General features: G+C 37.4%; 1 protein-coding gene across 1 annotated transcript in view; it reads left to right on the top strand.

Annotated features, from left to right (window-relative positions):
- Nucleotides 1-15,585, top strand: part of ARHGAP18 (Rho GTPase activating protein 18) — a 121,119-nt gene that overhangs the window by 92,673 nt on the left and 12,861 nt on the right. The window contains exons 9-12 of the mRNA XM_069488196.1: nt 2,049-2,208; nt 4,110-4,192; nt 8,506-8,712; nt 10,100-10,240. Of these exons, the coding sequence (XP_069344297.1) occupies nt 2,049-2,208; nt 4,110-4,192; nt 8,506-8,712; nt 10,100-10,240 (591 nt within the window). The remainder of the gene's footprint in view (nt 1-2,048; nt 2,209-4,109; nt 4,193-8,505; nt 8,713-10,099; nt 10,241-15,585) is intronic.

The following is a 15,585-nucleotide window of genomic DNA, read 5'->3' as shown; positions in this document are numbered from 1 at the left end:
ATCTATTGGCTTCCTGAGTTTGAAAATCCAAGAGGAAATAGGATAGAGGGAGAAGATATTCCCTGTTCATTTCCTTAAGATCTTTTCTATATGAGGTCTTTAGAGCTGCCTCAGGATGGAGTGATTCTTGGTGGGTGCACACTGTTCTTGCCTGTGACCAACGGACTGTGGTGCTGCCAGGGTTGGAATTATTCTTCTGACTTTCCGTGGTTTGCATCACCTGCTTGTTTTGATTAGTTTCCTTAATCTAGGACACTAGTTTCGGCCTCCTTGGCTCTTGCTATTAAATACATAGTGATCTCATTCTAATAGGATTCTAGTAAACCGATATACCCTGCTCACAGATTTCCGCTTGTGTCCCCTGGGTTTGGTGTCTGGTACATAGAGGTCCCTGAAACTCTCTCTGGTGTGTTTGTAAGTTTGATAACTTGCCATTGTCTCACTTCATGTACTGGCACTGATGGCGTGTTCATCACCAGTCACTCATGGACAGAGTGTGTGAGACTCTGAGATAATTTTGTTGAGAAGTACGTTCTCTTACAAAGAATCCCTGAGAAACATGTAATGTAACGTAGTATCGTATTACCCATATCGGCGAGAATAGTGCTGCTGTGCTCACTGTTTGAAGCACTTGGGCCCTCACTCGCAGAGCACAATGGCCAACTACAGGAGTCGACAACACGTTACTTTAGTACAGAATAGTGAATATAATGCAGATTTTACTTTGTGATGAGAAGGCTGGCAGAAGGACAAGTTTAACTAAGTGTAATTTCTAAGAAGGCCAATTAAGTGGATTCAGCTGGCTCAACTCTTCAACCCAGCGTGTTGTCATATGCCAAATTATGCAGCAGCTGGTCCATTATAAATAATTTAAAAGATAACGTGCAAAAATTTTGGTTGTCTCTTTTCTCCCCTGCCCCACCAAATTTCTTTGTACTCTTCCCTCTCCTTCCTTCCCCCACTTCTCTCTCCATCTCCCTTGGTTGTCCTTCCCTGCCCGCCTCTCTCTCCCCTCCTTCTCTCCCTGTATCTCGCTCCCTTTTTCTCTTTCCCTCTCTGCCTTCTATTTCTCCCTCCCTCCCTCTCTCTCAGTCTCTCTCTTTTTGCCTCCTTTCCTCCCTCCTTCTCTCTCCCCCCCCCACTCTCCCCACTCCCCATTTCTAGGTTTACCTCCATGTAACTTACCAATTACAAAAATAATTGGGGTGGAGGATAGGGGTAGTGTTGGGAAGAGAAAATGTGCTCCTTCACCTTACAAGAAAAACAAAGAACAGTCTTTGAGAGAATAGTTTCACATGATAGAAGGAAGTGACAGAAACTTGGAAGGATTTCTAACACGATAGGATTTATGTATGTCACAGTAAAGAAGCATACAGAAAATAGTAATTATGAAACTAAATTGATTTATTAGTAATAATTTGCCTGGCAAATTTTGTAGAGTCCTTGAGGTAAATGAAATCGGTATTTCTAATTCTACATGGACTCGTGTAGCTGGCATCAGGATGGCTGTGCATGTAAGACAGGTATATTGATGTATTTTCATGCCTCATTTGCTATAGAATTGGGTTTTCCATTTCCCAGAGGTGACTAATCAGAGGTAGCTTTCTGTTTTTGACACTGAGATTGATTATGTATTTTGTTACATAATATACTTCTAAATAATTTAAAACATAGGCTTGTTTTTTTCAATGAGTTTTTTTCTTCATTTAATGAAGATTTATAGTATCTAGGTGAAGCCCCCAAAGGAAAAGATTATTTTAACCAATCTCTTAATTAAACCTTTACTACTAAAGGTTTGTTAAGTGTCCAGGAAAAAGTATACATTAAAAAAATTTTTTTTGGCCTATGGTATAATTTTTTATTGGTAAAATACTATAGGGGTTGAGGGAGTATTTTTTTCTGAGTAACAGAGAAGTATTGACTTTTGGTACTTTGATATGTCTTTTCTAAAGAGTAGATTCTCTTACAAAGTGGAAAATGTATCACACTCTCAGTGGGGAAAAAAAATGTACTTACTGATAGCTTCCCCTCCCCTCCATGCCTTTCAGAATCTTTGCCAAGAACTAGAAGCAAAGTTTTATGAAGGGACTTTTAATTGGGAAAGTGTCAAACAGCACGACGCAGCCAGCCTGCTGAAGTTGTTCATCCGGGAGCTGCCCCAGCCATTGCTCAGTGTGGAATATCTCAAAGCCTTCCAGGCTGTCCAGAGTAAGTGCTATTCCTCTTTGAAGCAGTCCTTGTGCTGGTGCCATTCATATTAATTGTTTTAATGACATTGGCCTTATGAAGAACATAACCAGATGTATTTGGATGGCCGTGTTGACTTGCTGATGTCAACTGGTGCTCAAAGGCCATGCACTGTTTTCTTTTTCTCTTATAAACATGCATCTCTGAATAAATAGATAACACAGTGTTCTCTTCAGGTACAGATTAATTGCATGGCATTTAAGAAACACAATGCATTATAGCGTTAAAACCTGGAAACTCCACGCTTCTCTTACAATAGAATGAATCGCATAAGATCTCTGATACAGTTTCCTTGCCAAGTGTTAAAAGCAACACTTACTGGAGAAGCTGTGGATTAACAGTTATCATAAAAGCACAAGGAGACGTGGTAGAGTCTGTGAGCATTTCCTGAAAAATTAAATTCTGAGATTGTCATGCGGAAACATGGAACAAAGCATTTTGCTGCCTCATTGGTGGAAAGTCACAAACTTTTTATGTCTTGCCATTTCGTGGTCTTGGGCAAGCTCCAAATTAACGTCTCTAGTTGTTCTTGATTCTTTTTCCGGTGAACACAGAAATCTTATAAAGTTTATGTACTGCTATAGCTATCCCTTTTACTCCTAGAGGCCATCAAAAAAGGTAAAATGCCATCATCACATTCAAGTAACCATATCTTTAATTTCCCAGGTGGGACATTTTGAGAGTGAAAGAGGGGCGCTATTGTATGATTATGGTGAACTAGAGTGTCAACCAGAACTGTTCCAGGCTATTCTTAAAGCATGCAATATTGAGATGATTTCATGAGTCACCTAGTATCATCACATTTCTTTAGAATTTCTAGGAGAGATATGGCTGAAATTGTCTTCTGTATAAAGTATTTTTTTTTTTTTTTTTGAGACAGAGTCTCTGTTGCCCAGGCTAGAGTGCCGTGGTGTCAGCCTAGCTCACAGCAACCTCAAACTCCTGGGCTCAAGCAATCCTTCTGCCTCAGCCTCCTGAGTAGCTGGGGCTACAGGCATGTACCACCATGCCCAGCTGATTTTTTCTACATACTTTTAGTAGTTCAGCTAATTTCTTTCTATTTTTAGTAGAGATGGGGTCTCGCTCTTGCTCAGGCCGTAAAGTATTTTTTTTTTTTTTAACAGATTTCTTTTTTAAACAAAAAAAATAATCTTCTTTTTAAAATATTTTTAATGGTTCAATTGTGCGTTTTTGCCTACATTTCCTGGATATAGATTAAAGGACCAAATTTATCACTGAAAATGAAATACTGGAATGATTCTAAGTATCTACAAATATGACTTAAGTGGGGTAAGGGCTACTGAAAATGACAGTATTAATGATAACAATGTACTTCTTAGACCTTTTTGTAATTGTTGCTTGGTGTTCTCATTTATTCCACAAACATTTATTGAACACCTATTGTGTTCCAGGCCCTGCTTTACACATTCCTGTTGGAATTAATGGACTCTAACCTTGTATTTTTTCACCCACCATTAAAAGAAAGAAACCTCATTGTTACAGATGCCCCCTGATACCATATCATGGAAGGTCCAATCTTTTATGTCTTTCCGTTGGGGAATAATTATCACACAGAAGTTAAAATTATTTCTAAAGCCCTGTTGTGTGTCTGCAAACATAAGGCCGCTCGTCAGATGATCACAGTTGGAAGTGAGCATTCTGAGAGAGAGGAAGCTCTTAGCAGCTGCTTCTACGGCTCTCCCACAAACACACTCTCAACAAGGCTTGCTGCTCAGTCGTTGTGTCTTACATTTTATGATAATGTTTATGCCAGATAACTTTTTTCTTAAAAAATGAAGAAAGAAAGTAAAGGAAAATGCTCAGTAAAGAAAAGAGTTCAGATTTATTTAATCTGTCTGCAGGTCTTCCAACCAGGAAGCAACAACTACAGGCTTTGAACCTTCTTGTCATCCTCCTACCTGATGCAAACAGGGACACACTGAAGGTCAGCTCAGTTCATTTACATTAAATATCCCCAAGAACTAAGGAGGGTAATTTCCTCTATTTGTGGCAAAACAAGATGATGTTTATCTTGGGGATGTTAATAAAAGTCTACAAAGAAGAAGCTTACTTTTAAGGACAGAGGGTGAGAGCATGTCTTTGATTCCTTATTAATTTATTTACTGGGTTGTTATGTTATTAATATTACTGGTTTTTTTCTGTGTTTTAAATTTTTAGTATAGCATTTCTTCTTCCAAAGCAGATGGTTGAGGTTTGTTGGTTAATGGCAACATGGTTGCTTTTTAATTTTCTTCTTCTATTTTTCTGCATTTTCCAAATTTTATTTAATCAACATGTGTTAGTAAGGTGAAATATAAATGTCTAAACCAAAAATCCTAAGGCTCATTAAACATAAACCCACTGCTGCCTAAAGATATTACAGTTGTCGGTAGTTCAAAGTGGTAGAGTTTGAAATAAGTCATAATGGTGATTTGAAATGTTTGTTAGTCAAAAGATAGACCAACTCAAACAAATTCCAATTATTTCTCTAAGGGCTTATCCTCAGTTTCTGATTTATATCATCATTTTGGAGTGATTTGTTCTAATATTTATATGATTTAATACTGTTTATGGTAGGTGTTATCAGAGGGCTATCATAATCAGTGGATTGTTGCTCACTGATTTATTTTTCTTAATGGCAGGAGTTTATAGACTAGTTGTAAAGGTTTAATTATAAACTTTTATAAAAGAAAAAGGAAAAGAATTAATACCTAATTTAGAAAAGTATTTATCTTACATTTTGCCATTGCCTTAAAACTTTTTTTTTTAAAAAAATAGGTAGGGTGGGGCCCTTGCCTCTGTACCGCCTACATTTCTTTCTGTTTAAAATGAAATCTCAGGACAAGACATTTCAAGTCAAGAAAACAAAACCACCAATTGGTAAATCTTGGAAAGTTTTTCCTGCAACTCATTAAAACTCTTTGAATTGTAACTACATGAGTGATAGTTCTTTAATGCCCATGGAATGAATATTAATACTCAACTTTTCTGGACGAAGCAGCTTATGGGGATTACTGGAGGCAAAGTGCCACATCCGCTACAGGAGAACTTCCAAAGAGTTATTCCCTTTACTAAGTCGGAAAAAAATCTTTTGCTTCACTGGTTGTCAAATGAATAACCCAGAAGGCAGCATTACGTTTTGTTTTGATTTGTTTTTGAGACAAAGGCCAATTCCAGAAAGGGTTACATTCAAACATTGACCCAGGGTGCTGTGTAAGGTTGTCTAGATTGTGGCTGAAACAGGGACACATGGCCCAGGACAAGGTGGGGCTGATCATCCAATCTATTCTCTGCTTGCCAGCCATGCTCTTGACAGTAGGGCTTCAACTACCTGGAAAGAGGAAGGAACATCTTTTTCTGACTCACATGAAGGTTCTTGTTTGGGTGACAGCCCTGTGAATGAGCAGTACATGATGGGAATTGAAAGATACATGATTTACTTAAAATATACCTGTCTTCAGATGAGTTCACATCATTGTAAGCGGAAACACTTATTCCAATATGGTTGCTGTTGGGCCAGGCTGGTCTAGAACTCTTCCTTGGACTTTGCCTCCAAGTCCCAGGCATGTTCTTCTAAAAAACTGTTTAAAAATATATTTTTAAAATTTTAGAGCAATTTTTTTTGCATGTGATATTACTGGAAGCATAATTTTGTAATTAAGGGGAGAAATACCTTTTTTTTTTTGGTCAAAAACTGGGAGATGGAAACAAGTAATTTTACTTACGTAAGCTTTAGTGACTTAATTAGCCAGCTCTGATGAAGGTCTCAAACAAGAATTTTAATAATAGAAACATTGTAAGAAGAATGCCATATGTACAAAGAATAAACCTTAAATTTAGTTCTATAAAAGAGAAGGGAAACTCCATCCTAATATAATTTTAGGAAGCCTGACGCAAAGTTCCCCAATTTATCCAGTGCTAGCACCACTCCCTTCGGTTGCCATGTGGGAGGACAGAATCAGATGTATGACTTGTGTAGAATATTTCTATGGCAAGCCCAAGTAGGATTTAGGAGGCACCATAATAAATACCACCTCCTGGCCTGAGAGTAAAGTGACAGGTGTCTTTGGACAAGCTGCTTAACCAGAATTATTTTTTTACTTTGGATTCTTATACATTTGGACCAATGATGGTACCTACCTTTGACTTGGAGAAATAATGAAGACTGATTTTAAGATATCAAGAGAAGATCCATATTAATATAATTACTGACATTTATCCTTTTTGTAGTTTTAAGTAGTTCATTATATACATTGTCTCAGACTTCACAGGCTAGGAGATTAGTATTCCCATTTTACAAATGAGAAAACTTTAAAGAACAAAGGTATGAAAAGATTTACCCTAAGATTACACATAGCTAATAAGTAACTGACTATGCTGGGAGTCAAGCCTGGATTTTCCACTGGGTCCAGTGATACGTCTACACCACCGGGCTGGCTGGCGATAAAGTAAACACGTTTTTTTAATATGAGAAGTTCTTACAGTTCAGATGAAGAGAAAATAATGCAGTTCTTTCAGCAAGAGCTAGGCTAACATCTTATTAATTTCATATCCACTCTCTTTCTGTTGCTCTATATTCTGATAGTAATATTTTGAATAACCTTATTGCATATGCACACCATAATAAAAATGGTTTATTACCTAATCTCTGTAATTTATGCTCATAAAGAAAGAGATACACTGGTCCCTGAACAATTATTTTGGTCTCTGTGGAACAAAATTAAATATTTTTTTCAAACTTCACCAATTAATCTTTTGTCCTCATTTGAGAACGTGTTGTTTTTATATAACTTTATGCTTGGATTACAATTTAACTTTCTGAGCACTGTACCAGAAATTAGATACATAAATCTCATTGTTAGATATTAAGGCTCTGTCTTTAGTTTGTTTCAAATTTTCGAGGTCTATATAGCAGCTAAATTTGATTCAAGATCAACCTGGTAGCGCTTAGAGGAATTGTCCTTTTTCTGAAATTCTTTGAAAAATAGATGCTGTTGGATTTTCCTTTTTTCTATTTTGGTGTAGTATATTTGGCCTTTTTCAGATAGGATTTTTTAAATAAGAAAACGTGATTGTTATGGTAGTTAATGAGTTTAGAAACAAAAGCCAGACAGACCTGCAGTTAAATTCCTTTCCCACCATTGGCTAGCTCTGTGACCTCCAGTGAGTTACTTACCTTCTCTAAAACATTGTTTTCTCATCTGTAAAATGGGGTGATTATAGCATCTGCCTCCAGTAAGGATTAAGTAAGATAATCTCTATAATGTGCTGAATATACTCTCTCACCCAGAGAGAACACTGAATACCTGTGCAGTTTTTGTTAGTGTTCTAGACCAAATTAATTTAAGTAATAACCAAAAGAGTACCTGGAAGCCTTAAACCCTTTCGGAGTAGGGTCTCTGTGGCTTCTGTAGAGGGTGGCCTCCGAGGTTGGTGAGTATCTGCCATAGAGGTGGAAGCAGGTGGCATCAACCAGAGCATAATCGAGCCTGTTCTGATAAAAAGTGCCTTTTCATTCATTCCTTCACTCATTTTTTAAAAAGTCTTTTCTCTTTGATCTCTCATTTATCCTCCCTGCCTGTAACAATATTCATTTAAAAAATTTTTTTTAATTTGTTATTATTTTTTGTAGAGGTGGGGTCTCACATGTTGTCCAAGCTGGCCTCGAACTCCTGGGCTCAAGTGATCCTCCTGCCTCAGCCTCCTGATTCCCGGGGATTACAGGTGTACGCAACTGCACCGGCTCATTCTTTTTAGGTTCCATGCCAGCCAACTCCTGAGTGCTTTAAGCAAATGAAATGGAGGTTGAATGAGTCTTTTCAAGGGCATTCTTTTTTTCTTTGTTTAATCTCTACAGAGAAAAGTACAGCACTTTCTGAAAAGTATATTACGTCCTGAGAAAAGTACAAACATACAGTGTGTTTGTATGATATTTTAAACTACTTTTCAGTGCTCCATGGCTCCTGTAGGCAAGAGGTCTGACATCTGACACTCCACTCCTCTCCCTGCAACCTAGTTCAGATGTGTGCCCTCTCTGCTTCACTCCCCGGTGCCGTGGTCCTCATTGGAAGCACAGCACCATCTCAGGGTGCACCAACCAAATGGAGAAACTTTGATAACAAGTCCTGTTGGATGTAGCTGGCCAACTGTGGTTATGCACAACTTATTTTTTAAATGAAATAAAAATTCTCTGTGCTAGGGCTTTAATCTCTTATCTTCATGTACAACACAAATCTCAAAGAGGCATTTCTGTTTCAGGCCCTGCTTGAATTTCTCCAAAGAGTAATAGATAATAAAGAGAAGAATAAAATGACTGTCAAGAACGTAGCAATGGTCATGGCCCCTAATCTCTTTATGTGTAATGCGTTGGGTTTGAAGTCCAGTGAACCGCAAGAATTTGTAATGGCCGCTGGAACAGCAAATATCATGCACTTGTTGATTAAGTATCAAAAACTTCTGTGGACGGTAAGTCTATATTTTTAAACTCTTAACAATCCTATAATTTCTTGACATAATTGTTTATAATGATTTTGAACATAATTTTATAAAGCTGATATAAAAATGTACTGTGCTTTTTTTCTTAATGATTTAGAAAACACATTGCACGTCTGTTACCAGGTTTATTAAATTGCATTTGAAATTTGTGAGTGTAGAAATATTAAGGGTGTTTTACTCACATAGGTAAGGTAGGGCCTGTAAATTTTTTTTTTTTTAAATCAAATTATGTCAAGAAAACATGCCTTGTATGAAGTACTCCTTATTTATTTACTTTTGTCCATTTTCTCTTTTTTCAGTATTTAGGTCTGTTGCCTTTTTAAAAGCTCATGCAGTCTTGGCTTCTGATCATTCACAGTTATTTTTCATAGACTCTTTATTTAAAGAGCTGCATACATTTTGTACCCTGATTGCTGACAATGGTTTCTTCTGTTTTACCCTTATTTTGAGCTTGAGTTTTGACAGATAATCAGAACATGGTGGTGGAGGAGAGGCTTAGTTGATTAAGTTCTCGTTTTCCAGTGGAATTTATAATTTTGCAAAGAGGCATCTTATAGACATTTAGAAAAATGACCTAAAGAAATTCCAAGCAAAATTATAATATTAAATACTTTAATCTCTTATTTGAAGAATCTCCAAATATTAATTTGTTAAAAAGAGCAGTGATATCTAGATTCTGAAGTCTTTATTTTTATATCCTATGAAAAGGCAACTGATGCAAATGATTTCAAATGTAGTTTTTTTTTTAAATTAATGTCCATTTATTAAATCTCTATTTTTGAATTGCCAACTTATCTCATGGTTACATTTTGGCAACCTAAAATATTTTGTTATTGCTAATGTGATTTCTTAGGATAGATTTTTCCTGGATTCTTGCCTAGCTACCTGTCAGCTCTTGTTTCTTAGGGAGTTGTTCTGCCTCTTGTGACAGCAGAGGGTAGCTGGTTGTTAGAAAGGGACTGCGGGTTAGCTAGCAGGGCTGTCGATAGGTGGCTGCAAAAGGGAAGGCCTGCCGAGGTGGTGGCCTCTACTGCCAGTCACCTCAGGGGGTCTCCAGTCTGGACGTCCATGGCATGGAAGATGGCCACCATGTCCTTGAACTTCACAAAGCCTCTTTTGGAACCGTACGCAGTGGGTGGTAAATTATATCACGTGGCTGCTCTGTACACCCGCTAAATGAATAATATACATTTTCTTTTCACAGATTTAATGCATAGTACATGTAATGTGGCAGTCTCTTATCAAAAAGACAAACCCTTTACTCTTCTCGAAATTTCAGAAATAAAGATAATTATTCCTGTAGTTTAAAATGATGCCATTAATTTTTCGCCCCAAACTTAATTTGTTTTCTCTGTAGATTCCCAAGTTTATTGTCAACCAAGTGAGGAAGCAAAACACTGAAAATCATAAAAAGGATAAAAAAGCCATGAAGAAACTGCTGAAGAAAATGGCTTATGACCGAGAAAAATATGAAAAGCAAGATAAGAATACAAATGATGTAAGAAAATTTTGCACATATGCATTGATTCAGACTTTAGTATTTTTTTAATGTCCCCCCAATTTTTTTGTATGTTTTTATAGTATGACTTTCTAGCACTTTCTAGATGGTGGTACTACTTGTAAGTGAAAGACATCAATAACAATAACAATCTCAATAGCAATCTCTATCACTTGGTAATATCAGTATTAACAGTTGGGGTAGGTATGGGTGACTCAGTATGTGAGTTGTTAATGGGGAACAAAGGAAGATAACAAGACAGAACTGTCTGAACATACACACACACACACACACACACACACACGACTTCTGCAGAGACTCTAGTTGCCCACTCAATGTGTAATGTGTAGTGAGTAAAGAATTCCTTGTGTGTGAACCACAGATCTTTTTCCTTAAATTTTCTTATCTGTAAAATGGGCAAAAAATAACTAACCCAGACAGGCAAATAAGCTAATGGTTGTGTGTGCCTAGGATCATTCCTGGACTTCAATAAGTATTTGAAGGTTCTTAACTGGATCAGAAGGATTTAGGGAGAGTTGTGTTAGGAAAAAGAAAATTAAGATGTTTCAAAAAATAAATATCTAAATATCAGTATTTACAAACTACTGTAAGAATATATTAAGAACTGGATTTACAATATTGAAATACACATGAAAATACATTCAGGAAGTGAGTTACTAAAGCTCTAGTGTAAGATCATGAAACGAAAGGGTTTCTATTGTTCTGTTTAAGTGAATACACCCCCTCCCCACCACCACCGCTGTTGAAGTTGTTCAGTTACATGCTGACATCTTGTGGAATCATGTGAAAATGCAGATATCAGCCTTTGTCTGATATTTCTGCTTTGGTTTGCTTAGGGATCCTGTAATTATAAAAATAATTTTTTCTCCTGTATTGATAGTTTTCACTCTTAAAAAATAATACTTTCTTGGCATTATAAAATTTTAAATCGATTTTAAAGTATCTTTAAAAACAGAAAATTTAATAAAGGGAAATTGTAAATAATATTTATATTTTTTGACAAAGGGCTTAATATTATCATATGGCTAGAAAGGATTTTTTTTTTTGAGATGTCATTTTTTGTTAACTTTAGAATGTTCTATCACTTCTTAAACCCTTGTAAATATGTGAATATCGTCTGTTTTGTAGCCCCTCTTATTCAGATTAACTTGAGACTTTATGGCCTTATCTTTTTTTATGAGCCATTTATCCATGGCACTCTGAAGGTCAGTATCTATTCAAAGAGCCATGTGTAGTGTATATGTTTACTAATAACTCTTTAGATAAAAATTAAAAGGTTACTTTTTGGAGATGGAATATTTAAGTAATTTTGTCATTTATAAAAAAAACAGCATTAACTCGGATGTCTTTAGTTTGCACTGTGGGTTAATTAGGCATAAGCTGGTCTGAGAATTATCTCGGCACTATTGTAGAAGGGGCGTAGCTTGGAGATGCCAGAGGTGTGTGACTGGAAACTGCCCAGGGTGCTGTGGGCTATGACACAGGAAGTGGCATCGGAGATGCTTCACTGGCGAGTCACGCGATGTGAAAGACAAGTCTGTGTTACTCAGGTATCCCTAGAGGAGAGAGATCTAGCCTAACCTGCAGTGCGAGCTCTTTGACATCACAGCCCACAGCGGAGGCCCATTTGGCCTGTCATTTTAGTTAAAAAATTTTTAATCAATTTCCAGAATTTTGTTTTCAAGTTGGTGTCATTTTGTTAGGGAGAATAAATATACATATACATAAATGTGCATTGAAAACAATTACAGAACAGCACATAAAAGTTCAAGATAAGTTCAAATGCTGTGGATGGATGTGGTCGTAATCAGTTTTTTGCCCGTTGCTTACATCTGACAACTGCCAGAATTCTAAAACTGAAAGATTAAATGTAAGAGTTTGGACCACCGGCTTAATGACACGTGGATGTAGGTGCAGCCCTCACCCCCTGGCAGTAGCGGGGGCTACTTTCCAGCCGGGTAACAATCCTGTGGATTTGAGTAGCAGCTGTTCCCTTTGGCCGGAGCAGGGGCCGTCTACCTTGCTAGAAGCCATTCGCCCTCCTTCATTCTGCCTTTATTGCTTTCCTTTCTTGACTCTCCCTGCAAATCATTTGGATATGCAGCGTGAAATATAGGGCATGAAACTGCCTGGGATATTTTATTCACTTGATAAACAGTTACCTGATGTGTGCCTACTGTGTGCCAGGCATTGTTCTTCAGCACTTGAAATACATTATTGAACAAAACATACAAAGATTGCTGTTCTTCTAGAGCTTGAATTCTACAAATGAAAATAAAAATAGGAAGTAAATTACATAATGTGTTAGTGTTTGGTCAGTGGTCTAAAAGTAATAAAAACAGAGCAGAAAAAGGGGAATGGAGAGGAGGAACCTCTTGCACTATGAGGTTGGGTAGTCTGGGTGTCATTCATTCCAGCAAAGATATGAAGGAGGGCAGGGAGTTGAGCTGTGTGTATGTCTCAGGAAGCTCATTCCAGGCAGAAAGAACAGTGTGTGCAAAAGCCTTAAGGCAGGGACTTGCTGAGGGTATTTGAGGACTAGGAAGGAGTGAATGTGGCTGGAGTGAAGCCACAAGAGGAAGACAGTGTGAGATGAGGTCAGAGGGGCAATGGGACCAAATCACGTAGGGCCTCGTAGACCATCTTTGGGAATTTGGATTTACCTTGAGTGACGTGGGGGTTCGAAGCAAAGGCTTGAAAACCTATACCCTGTTTTAAAACGATCCTTTGGGCTGTAACTGTGTTGAGAATAGATTACAGGGGAGCAAAGATAGAAATAGGGAGACTATTTGGGAGGTTCTTATAAGGCAGACAAGAAATGATGGTGGCTCAGACCAGCTTATCAGCATTGGAAGTAGAGAAGTGGTTGGATTCTGGGTAATTCTTTTCAAGTTAGAGCCATTGGGATTTCTTGATGGAAAAGATGTGAGTTGTAAGAGAAATAAAGAAGTCAAAAGTGACTTGAGGGTTTTGGGCCTGAGAAATTGGAAGGATGGAATTGCCAGATAGAGAAGGTCACGATTTCAATTTGGCAACTGTTGAGTGTGAGATGTCTATTAGATCTCTAAGGGGAGATATTTGAGGGTGTTTGGAGGGAAAATTGGGTCACACTGACCGGCCTGTGAGGTGTGTAGAGAGAAAGGGGCGGAGGGGAAGCAGGAATGGGGTTTAAGAAAAAGCAAAGCTTCTCCAGCCTGAGCAAGAGCGAGACCCCATCTCTACTAAAAATAGAAAGAAATTATATGGACAGCTAAAAATATATATAGAAAAAATTAGCCGGGCATGGTGGCGCATGCCTGTAGTCCCAACTACTCGGGAGGCTGAGACAGGAGGATCCCTTGAGCTCAGGAGTTTGAGGTTGCTGTGAGCTAGGCTGACGCCACGGCACTCACTCTAGCCTGGGCAACAAAGTGAGACTCTGTCTCAAAAAAAAAAAAAAAGAAAAGAAAAAGCAAAGCTTCTATTCTGTGTACGGCAGGGAACTGCTGAAAGGCTGTGATTTCAGGAGTTACATATTATATATTTGCATTTTAGAACAGTCAGATTGGAGGATTGTAAGATAGGAGGTTAGGTTGGAGACACTGGGTAATTTCATTGTTGTTGGGATTATATCAATTGGAATCTCTCCAGAGAACAGTTGGCATGTGGCAAAGGCCTGAAAACATGGTCCTCACTGGACTCAGAAATTCATTCAAAGGGAATAATAAGATGAGCATGCAAATATTTATGGTTAAGTTTATTGCCATTTCCTTTATACTAGCAAAAATTAGAAAAAAATCCAAAAGAATAGAGGTGGCTAGTTAAATATGTTATGAGATATCTATATAGTTAAATACCATGAAAATGTACGAGTATATATTTTGACATGAAAAGATACCCATAATATAAAACTATGTGAAAACAGAAGTTCCAAATCAGTGAATAGTATATTGCTGTATTTGTAAGGAGTAATAATAACTATGATTTTTTCAAATGCTTTCCAGAGGTCAGGCATGGTGCTAATCATTTCACAAACATTATCTCTTTTAATATTCATGGTAATCTAGTTGGAGTATATTATTGTCTAATTTTTTTCAGATGAGAAAAGTGGGAATTGGCAATCTTACTTAAAGTTATCTAGATAGGAAGGGGTGGACCCAGAATTTGAAACAAAATCAATATGACTTTAACTTCATGGAGTCTTTACTATTATCTTCTATTTCCCCATGGATGACAGGCAAACTCTAAAAAGGATAGATACCAAAACCCTGGGTTTACCAGGGTGGTAATACAATGAATATGGATTATTGCTGTGATAAAATATATTTTATACATATCGTTTAAAACAGTCCTGGACCAGAGCAACGGGGGGAAAGGAAAAAGGTTTAGAATATGTGACCCAGTAGGACACACAAGATGTGGACAGTGATTGGATGTGAGCAGTGGGGAAGAAGGAGGAATCTAGAATGACTTGACCTGGGTGACTTTATCATCAAAGTAAATCATCAAGCAAAAGGAGCAGACTTGAAATAAAGAGTCAGTTTTTGACATTTTGGGTTAACATGCCTGTGTCAGAGTTGGCTCCTTGGGCTTGAGGCTCAAGGAGCATCCAGGGTTGGAGGTGCACCTTTGGGATAAGCATGGAGATTGTAGTTGAAGGTGGGGAGTGTAAGAAATAAAAAGGCAAAGACAGATCTTTGGGGGATACCGATACATAAGTAGTGGGCCATTGGAGAGGCTAAGAAATAATAGGAAGTAAGAGGAAGTTGAAGCATGTGTAGTGTCTTGGAAGCCCAGGCAGGAAGAGACAAGTAAGTAAGAGAGCTTAGTTAATAGTATTAAATGCTGCAGAGATGCTGGGTGAGGTTGACGATAGATAAAGGTTTTTGCATTTGAAGTTCACTTTATGACCTTCTCCAAAGCATGGTTAGTGGTTGTTGATGGAAAAAGCCAGATTGCCAGGGATTGGAGGGTGAAAAACAGAGTTTATACATTATGAAAATTCATTAAGGTAATATTTTTTAAAACACTCTGTGTGCTATTAGAGCTAACTATATATATAATCAAAAATTCATATTATTAAGACTTGCTTGACTAGGTAAATTAATAGTGTGAGCCAGGTTGCAGGACATAATTAATTTACCTAATAAGACAAATTTTTTAATGACTACAGCATGTTAATTGTTCAGTCCCAATGTGGATGTTCTTAAGTACTAATAAGTCTTATCTATTAATTATAGTAGGAAGAAACAATTGGGGAAAAAAATAACAAAATTTTAGACCATTAAAATGATTATTTTTTGTTAGGTTTTAACTTGTTAGAATCTCTCTTTCTCTCTCTCTCT

This window comes from Eulemur rufifrons, chromosome 15, assembly GCF_041146395.1.
Source record: "Eulemur rufifrons isolate Redbay chromosome 15, OSU_ERuf_1, whole genome shotgun sequence".
Classification (NCBI taxonomy): domain Eukaryota; kingdom Metazoa; phylum Chordata; class Mammalia; order Primates; family Lemuridae; genus Eulemur; species Eulemur rufifrons.
The sequence above is the reverse complement of the archived record's forward strand: the minus strand, read 5'-3'. Positions and strand labels throughout refer to the sequence as shown.